The sequence below is a fragment of the Centroberyx gerrardi genome, chromosome 20 (assembly GCF_048128805.1).
Source record: "Centroberyx gerrardi isolate f3 chromosome 20, fCenGer3.hap1.cur.20231027, whole genome shotgun sequence".
NCBI lineage: Eukaryota > Metazoa > Chordata > Actinopteri > Beryciformes > Berycidae > Centroberyx > Centroberyx gerrardi.
Window position 1 is genome coordinate 23424665 of NC_136016.1, and position 9255 is coordinate 23433919.

The 9255-nt window shown below is 41.2% G+C and overlaps 1 protein-coding gene across 1 annotated transcript in view; it reads left to right on the top strand.

The window, feature by feature from the left end:
• LOC139915514 (poly [ADP-ribose] polymerase tankyrase-2-like) overlaps window positions 1-7710 on the top strand; it is a 25775-nt gene extending 18065 nt beyond the window's left edge. The window contains exons 21-29 of the mRNA XM_078290657.1: window positions 37-105; window positions 1484-1560; window positions 2033-2153; window positions 2373-2470; window positions 3153-3227; window positions 3662-3767; window positions 4109-4295; window positions 5089-5245; window positions 7648-7710. Of these exons, the coding sequence (XP_078146783.1) occupies window positions 37-105; window positions 1484-1560; window positions 2033-2153; window positions 2373-2470; window positions 3153-3227; window positions 3662-3767; window positions 4109-4295; window positions 5089-5245; window positions 7648-7710 (953 nt within the window). The remainder of the gene's footprint in view (window positions 1-36; window positions 106-1483; window positions 1561-2032; window positions 2154-2372; window positions 2471-3152; window positions 3228-3661; window positions 3768-4108; window positions 4296-5088; window positions 5246-7647) is intronic.
• Window positions 7711-9255: the final 1545 nt, after the last annotated feature.

Genomic DNA, 9255 nt, shown 5'->3' on the forward strand with positions numbered 1-9255 from the left:
CATCATCACCGCCTCCGTCATCCTCATCATCCTTGCCGTTCCCTGAGATGTCGGCTCTGCTGTCGGCGGCCGAGGGCTCGCCGGGCGCTGAGAAGAAGGAGGAAGGTGAGTACTGAGTGTTAAGCATGTGATGTCACCTGTTGTAGTCTATAGAATAGATGCTTCTCTCCTGATAGAATTCAATACCTGATCCAAGGTTCAGGATCAATACAACCAGGATACCATGTGATCAATAAAAGTTCAGTGACAACAAAGTCTGACTGTGCAGAATTCTGTTTATTTCTGAGACACAGATCTTTCCAGCGATGCCATTGGCTGCTAGAATGTAAACAACAATATAAAAATGTCGTTACAAAGTGACAATAATATAATTTGGATGGAGAGCTTGTGAAACTGTGATGGTCAAGAGTCTCATTAGTGATTACTACAGCAGAATAACATGGAGCTGATATCACCATTCATGTTCCTGACAGCAGAATAACATGGAGCTGATATCACCATTCATGTTCCTGACAGCAGAATAACATGGAGCTGATATCACCATTCATGTTCCTGACAGCAGAATAACATGGAGCTGATATCACCATTCATGTTCCTGACACACCATACAGATTGTCACATTTTGTATTGAGATATATTGAATTTTAATATATCGTCCCATCACTACTACAGAAGGTGACATCATCACCTGGCACCAAAGATCAGCCAATAGCAGAGGGACATTTCAGTAGCATGCTTTGTAGCATTAGATGTCGGGCTTTACACAGATTTTGGTTTGGGGTTTAATTTCTCTTTAAACAAACTAGTTGTGTTTCTGTCTTTGTAAGTTTGTAGGCTGCTGTCACACAACTCCAGGACACTGTGCATGAGTGAAATTAATTGCTCTTCCATTTTGAAAATTGAGAGAAAACCGAGAAAACCGTTAACAAGCATGCAGTAAAAAGTGGGACTTCTACAGTGTAACTCTGTCTGTCTGTCATGCAGAAAGGCCTCTGTGAATGTTGCAGTGGATAAGGAGACTTGTATGATGAGAAAGAAGAGGTTTAGTCACTGACTTTTTTTACCCAGAGAGAGAGAAAGAGAGAGAGGGAGAGAGAGAGAGAGAGAGAGAGAGAGAGAGAGACAAAGCTGACAAATCATTTTCACCCAATTTTCTCATATCAGATTTAATCTAGAGAACATGTGCAGCCTTTCTGGAAGACACTGCAGCAGAGTTTTTTTTTAAGATAAGACAAAGGTGTGTAAATGAGTTTTGTGTGATAAGTGAGTTTGAGGAATCCCCCCCCACACACACACACACACACACACACACACACACCCTCCTCCCTTCTTGAGCAAAACACTAAACAGTCCCTTCAGTAATTTGTGAATTTGCGATTACAATAGTTAATACAAATTCAACCAATCCCCGCAATCTTAGTAAGAAATTCAATTAAGTCCAGTGAAACAACAAGTGTGTGTGTGTGTGTGTGTGTAGTTGCAGGGGTGGAGCTCAGTATCTGTCAGTTCCTCAATAACCTGGGACTGGAACATCTGCTGGAGATCTTCGACAGAGAGCAGGTGAGATGATGCACACACACACACACACACACACACACACACACACAGAGTAGCTACAAGTCATCTAAACCCAAGTCACATCCATCAAATGTGTATGAATCCACATCACTTGCCTTTTGGTCCGAAACTCATCTGACTGGACGAAGCCTGCGGGTGAAACCTTCTCTTTTCTTGCCAAGCTGCATTTTTTTTTATTTGAAACATGTAAAATAAATCAATCAAGATTTCTTCTTGAGAGACGATTTCCCTTTTTTTGGTACGAAACTCATCGAAAAAAACGCACCAAAAGTCCAGAGATTCAGTTCCACCAGATACTAATAACAGCAGTCTGTTATTCAGATATAACTGACCTCAGAATGGGTTCGTCGGCCAATCAGAGCAGAGTACTGAGCCAGGCGGTGTGTGTGTGTGTGTGTGTGTGTGTGTGTGTGTGTGTGTGTGTGTGTGTGTGTGTGTGTGTGTGTGTGTGCAGATCACCCTGGACGTGCTGGTGGAGATGGGGCACAGGGAGCTGAAGGAGATCGGCATCAACGCCTACGGACACAGACACAAGATCATCAAAGGAGTCGAGAGGCTCATCAGCGGGCCGCAGAGTGAGGACACACACACACACACACACACACACACACCACACACACACACGCACACACACACATACACACACTAATCATGTCTTCACCCATAGCCATATCTTTCTTGCATCACATGCAGGAAAGGAAGTATGTAGCGGTGTGTTGTATGATCACTCTGGATCTGTGTGTGTGTGTGTGTGTGTGTGTGTGTGTGTGTGTGTGTGTGTGTGTGTGTGTCAGGTCTGAACCCCTACCTGACGCTGAACACAGCCAACAGTGGGACCATCCTGATCGACCTGGCAGCCGACGACAAGGAGTTCCAGTCTGTGGAGGAGGAGGTGCAGGACTCCTATAATTATAATAATAATAATAATAATAATAATAATATTCATAACAATACTACTACTAATAATAATAATGTGGTTTAGTCTAGGGGTTTCATTCCCTGTGTTGCTGTAGGCACTTTTAACAGAAGCTTCTTTACAACAATAACACTTAAAATATAATACTAAAAATTAAGATTAAAATACTTTTAATGTCTGTAAAGCAGCTTGCAACTTTGTTTTGAACAGTGCTATAGAAAAGTAATGCTAAATACCAAATAGGAGCAAAATAAACTAAACTATACAACTACTACTGCTACTAGTACTACTACTACTAATAATAACTTAATTTGAATATTATTTTTCAAAACGGTGCAGTTGCAGCTTGCAAGGTGTTTCACAGACATTCAATATTTGAAAAAATGTAAATTATATTATTTGTAATAACAAATAGAGCAGAATAAGCTAAACTATTATTAGAAGTAGTAGTAGTATTATCATTATTATTTAATTTGAATAGCACTTTTCAATATAGTGCAGTTGCAAGTTTCAAGGTGTTTTACAGACATTAAAATCCAAAATGACAGCAGAATATTAAATGTCTTGGAGGAGGTGTGGATGTGAAAGAGATGTTGTTGTTTTCTTGTTTGTAACCTTAAAACCTGGTGTGTTGTTTGTTTTTGTTTGTGTGGATCAGATGCAGAGTACGATCAGAGAGCACAGAGACGGCGGCCATGCTGGAGGAGTCTTCAGCAGATACAACCTGCTCAAGGTAACACACACACACACACACACACACACACACACACACACTGTTCACACATTACTCACTGAGTTATGGATTCATGTGTCAGATACAGAGTGGCAGGTGATCCTCAACTCATTTATCCACCAAAGACAAAATTAAGAAAACGTACATTTCTGGTTTTCTGAAATTCATTTTTATTTATTTTTTTACATTGGTGGTGGTTTGCCATATGATGTCATAGTTTATCCACCATGTAATTTACCACTACTTTGCTGTATAGGCCAACAAACAAAACGTACCATTACAGCCCATTAGGAATCACGCGTCTATAAGGCTTGTAAAATGAGACAATAGTTTTTACCAAACCGCTCAAGGATGGGTTTATTTTCTAGGATTTATTTTTTTGGGAAACTCCCTTTCAGTTCTGTAGAGGATCGCCGTGTTCCTCTGTGTTTCAGATCCAGAAGGTTTGCAACAAGAAGCTGTGGGAGAGATACAGCCACCGCAGGAAGGAAGTGTCCGAGGAAAACCACAACCACTCCAACGAACGCATGCTCTTCCACGGTCAGACCAGTACTGTCGAAGGAGTAGTAGTAGTAGTAGTAGTGGTAGTAGTAGTAGTAGTGGTAGTAGTAGTAGTAGTGGTAGTAGTAGTAGTAGTAGTAATAATAATAGTAACAGTAGTAGCAGTAGTAGTGGTAGCAGTAGTAGTAGTAGTAGTAGTAGTAGTAGTGGTAGCAGTAAGAGGAGCAGTAGTAGTAGTGGTAGTAGTAGTATCTCTCTCTGTCAGTAGAGTGTTTACCTCTCCAGTGAACCCCCTCTCCCGTGTCTCCGCCCCCTCTCCCGTGTCCCCGCCCCCTCTCCCGTGTCTCCGCCCCCTCTCCCGTGTCTCCGCCCCCTCTCAGGCTCTCCGTTCGTCAACGCCATCATCCACAAAGGCTTCGACGAGCGCCACGCCTACATCGGCGGGATGTTCGGCGCCGGGATCTACTTCGCCGAGAACTCGTCCAAGAGCAACCAGTACGTCTACGGCATCGGAGGAGGAACCGGCTGCCCGCTGCACAAAGACCGGTCCTGCTACGTCTGCCACAGGTGAAGACCGGGACCGGGTCTTGATGCATCTGGATCAGACAGTTTACACTTTAACACTAGAAAGGCTGAGCAGGACTGTTATGAATTTTATAATTGAAATATGTAAGCTTTCAAAATGACTTTTTCTAGACTCACTTTTTGCACAAACCATATTGGTAGACTTAAAAAATTATAAAAGAAAATAGTAGTTTTAATTATATAACCGCTATTTAAATTGACAGACAGCTTGTTGGATTCTCAATATCCACTGGCCTTTCCAGTGTTAAATTATGCATTTTATATCCAAAGCATACAAATTATACATTCTACAAAATCACAGAATTATACAGAATTTTGTATAGTTTTTTTTCAAAACACTAAATATCCATTTGGTAATATAAACTCTACCTGCATAAGAACAGACATCAGAATATCTGTTTTACACATGCAAAAGCTGCACTATGTAGTCAAAAATGTCAACAATATGGCGGCACATTTTTAATTATTATGTTTTTAATATATTTTTTACTTGTTTTTTATGTCATTATACGTTTATTTGTGGCTCCACTGCACATTGTTTTAGTGCTATATCCATCTGTTTTATAGTGTTGTGACGCATTTTGTTCCCTCGTTGTTTTCTGTGCTTTTAATACATTTTGTGAAGCACTTTTTGAAAGATGTTATATAAATTAAGGTTTACTTACTTATTTTTGTACTACATATTACTACATAAATCTATCTAGTACTTCCTTATTTTCTTACTTACTTATTACAAATGTGAGCTGTAGCATGTTCCTGTGTGTGTCCCCTGCAGGCACCTGTTGTTCTGCAGGGTGACTCTGGGTAAATCCTTCCTGCAGTTCAGTGCGATGAAGATGGCTCACTCCCCCCCGGGTCACCACTCTGTCACGGGACGGCCCAGCGTCAACGGCCTGGCGCTGGCCGAGTACGTCATCTACCGAGGAGAGCAGGTACCGCGTGCTCTCAGATTCATCCATTTTGTTATTAGATTTGTAGTATTTTTAAATATTTTTATGTATTTATTTTTTTTGTTTTAGAATTTTCTATTTTGTAAATATTTTATTTTTTTCTGTTTTTAGTATTTTTATTTATATATATTTTCTATTTGTTGTTTTAGATTTTTATTTATTTATTTATTTGTCTGATTATTTATTTATTTATTTATTATTCGTTCATTCAGCCATCCACTTATCGATACATTCATTTATACTCCTCACTGTTCTTTATTTATTTTTTTTGTTTTTTATTTGATTTTGATTCCATTTTTTATGTATTTATTGTTTTATTTTTACTTTACTTAAACTTTTATTTTACATTTTTTGTATTTGTATGTGTTTATGTATTTGTCTTATTTGTATATTTATTTGTTTATTATTCGTTCATCCCATCCATGCATTGATTCTAATGATCCTCCCTCTTCTCCCTCAGCTCAGCAGTAATAAAACGATCTTTCCGCTGAATTGTTTCCTTCTCTGTTCACTGTAATTGCTCAAAAAAATGTAATAAATCGCCTCTATATTTCCCCTCAGCTCTTATTTTTCTTGTTTCTTTTCCAAGCGCTTCTCTCTTCGCTCATTCCAGCGTCACATCAGCATCATCCGCTCACCGAGGCTCTGACCTTCACTCTACTAACTGTTGGCTGTTTATAATGTTTGTGATTGAGGAAGTGAAACTCAGGCGGCCGTCAGCGTCCGTTCAGCCAATCAGATCGTTCCTACGTCTGTTCTGTAGAAACTAGCGGCGAACACAGAGACGACGGTCCGACCGAAACAAAGAGAAACCAGAGAAAGCGTGGTGGAGCGTTGGGATGACTGGAGGTTTTCAGATCAGTTTCTTATTGAATTTATACAGTAGAGTCTTCTGTTTTCTATCAAGCAGCTCCGTTACGAGCAAAGCTTCCTGTTCTTCTGCCTCGCCGCCATGTTGACGCTCAGCACATCCATTTTGTGATGGATCAGTGTGGCCGCCGCCTTCTGCTCCTGCTGAATCTCTCTGAATAAGAAAATGTCCTGCAGGAACGAGCAGACGGCTTTGTGCTCAGACAAGTGGATATCTGATATCTTTTCCCAAAACCAATAGCTGCACACGAGTGGCACTTCACGGTCCGATGTGAATAGATGTCCACTCAAGCAATCAGCGGTGTCATTAGTGTGTGAAATTACTTGCGGCGGCGGTCTGCTGCTGATGGCTGGAGAGCAGACTGAGAGGAACCAAACCATTACAACAGCCACTGAACCAACTCATCTAGTCTCATATTCAGTCTCACACTCTTATTTTTCTTACAAGTGCAAAATTCTACCAACAGCGTCAGATTATTCCCAGTGAAGTTGGATGGAGTTTTGTCTGTTGAAACTCGATTGAAACTTGAACTGAAATTTAGTCAACAGATCTCCTCGGCTCAAGCATCACTTGATTAGATTCTGGTGTTGATCTGGGAATTCCTCCATTAGATCATTTTTTTTATTTTTTTTTATCCTCAATTAGTATGCTGCGTTCAAGTGCTGCTGGGAAAGTCCGACATCCAGGACTTCCTAATCAGCCGCTAAACAGCGTTGCTTTCACATGCTATTTTGAGGGAGAATCAAACCATAAACGAATATAAACTGTTACAGAGGCTGCAGTTTTGAAGTTGGAGGATTGTTCATCGATGGAGGAGGTTTGAGCTCTACTGAGAGACTTCTGGCTCCACTCCAGTGCAGTGTGGCTTGTTTCAGGAATATTCTAGAAATGAGAAATGAGTGTGAATATCGTGAAACGAGGCAGAATAAGGCGGATCGATCGACTAGCATCAAGAAGACGACACTGCAAGTTGATTTGCATTTAAGTTTTCACCTTTCTGGCAGATTTTTTTCCACCTTTTTTAAAGAAAAATAATGTTAAGACTTAATACTAGATCAAATTATTTGCTAAAGCTGCACTAGGCAACTTCGTACGTTGGCGCCTCCAACTGGTAACAAGAGCTAACTGTCAATACCCAGAATTCCTGTGCGGTGAGGTCAGTAAACAGTTTACGAACCGGCCGGTCTGTGATGCTTTATACCAAAGAAACCAAAGAGACGAGAGAGGAGAAGATCTAACGCTGCTGAGTCCAGCTTTCTCTGCTGCTGGTTAGGAGACAGACTGGATTTGGGGAAACAGGGAGAATCTACAGTGTCTCAGTTAGTGGGACGGGACGCTCCTCTCTGCTGCACACACACTTTGTGATTTAGGCTGATAAGACAGCAGGATTTTTACATGAAATTCTTGTCTTGTGCAGCTTTGAGATGCGTTTTATTTACTGTGCAAATGAGGTTTGCTGCAATGTTGGCCCAGTTTTGTCCCTTTGGTCTCACTGAGCCTCTCTGCCCCTCAGGCGTATCCCGAGTATCTGATCACCTACCAGATCATGAAGCCTGACACGCCTGCAGAGGGATGAGGAAGAGGAGGAGGAGGAGGAGGAGGATGAAGAGAGAGCGAACGAGGAAGTGGAGGAGGCAGAAATTGCGGAGAAGAAGCGCAGAAGAAGAAGAGCACCCATCTCAGCCTATCAGTTGAGCCTTGGCTTTACTAATTGCATGCACAAAAAAAAACAACTTTATTTATACAATGTATAAAACATTTGGGTTTTTATCCGATGCCTGTTTTTTGCTGTTTTTTCTATGGTTTGTCACTTTGTTTTATGCACTTTATTAACCATGGGTTGTATCATGATGTAATGTGAGTGTGGATTTGTCCTTTTGTTATGAATACAGTATCGTCCAGTTATTCAGGTACAGCGCTCTGAGAGAGGAGGTTTCATCACAGCGGTGTGTGGAGTCTGACTGAGCTCAGACGGGCCGACTCTCACAGGTCTGATCCCCCGACAGCAGAGTGTCTGTCACCATGTGTCCTGTCACAAGCACTGAACCCCTGCCTGCATAATGCCTAAAATATAACAGACTTTTCAAACCAACATATTGTCATTGTCGGGTGAAAACTTTGTATCTCCCAAACGTCAACTTTTCAGGAACTGAGAAAAACAGCCTTGTTTTCAGCTTGACCACCATTGCAGTTTATCCAATGGAGTTTTAAAGGTCCCATATCATGTAAAGCAGGACTCCCTCTCCTCTGTGATGATAAAGGAGTTGGATGTGTATCTAAACATGGTGAAAGTATCAAAACTAAATCCACACAATCCATATTAGAAAAGCGAGCCTCTAAACGAGCCGTTTGGACTTCCGTAACTTTGTGGCGTCACAAAGGTTCGCTCATTATCATTTCTGTAAGAAATAATAGACTAACAAAGTGTTTTTTTCAAAGCGGTCGAGCGGTCGTCATCGTTTATTACCGGAGAGTTTTCCCTACCTGTAGCCGCCGGGCCGCGGCGTCTCACGTTTCGCTCTCGAAACGGTTAGCCGATCGGAACAGAGGGGTCGTTAATATTAATGAGCCTTAAAGACACGGCGACAGAAACGGCCTGTTCTTGGTAAGGCTCAGAGAGATGCTGGAAAATGAACGTGGAGAAATGGATTGAGAGTGTTTTTGGTTCATGACACCACACACACAGCTTTGAATGGACCTCAAGACACAAAATAAAACTCTGGACAGTGGAGGATATGGGACTTTAAAGGGTTTCATCGGTTGATTTTCCCCGAACCAATCACTAGTGATGGACGTATCTGAACCAATCACTAGTGACTGATGTATCTGGCCGCTCTGACGTCACTTCAGTCACATGATGCTGCAGCCAGTCAGCCTCTACATCCATGGTTAGCAGACATTCACCAACTGACCCAAGAATAACATCCATTTTGACAAAAACCTTTTGTCAAAATGTCTGTCTTTGCAAAAACAATCTGTTGGTTAAGGAGGAGATTTCAACAAATCAAAACATGAATGAAAAACGGTTCAAACTTTAGTCCCGCCCACAAATCACCAAAATTGTTACAAGGTTTTCACATGACAGCGATATGCTATTATTGACACTTTTTAACACAATATA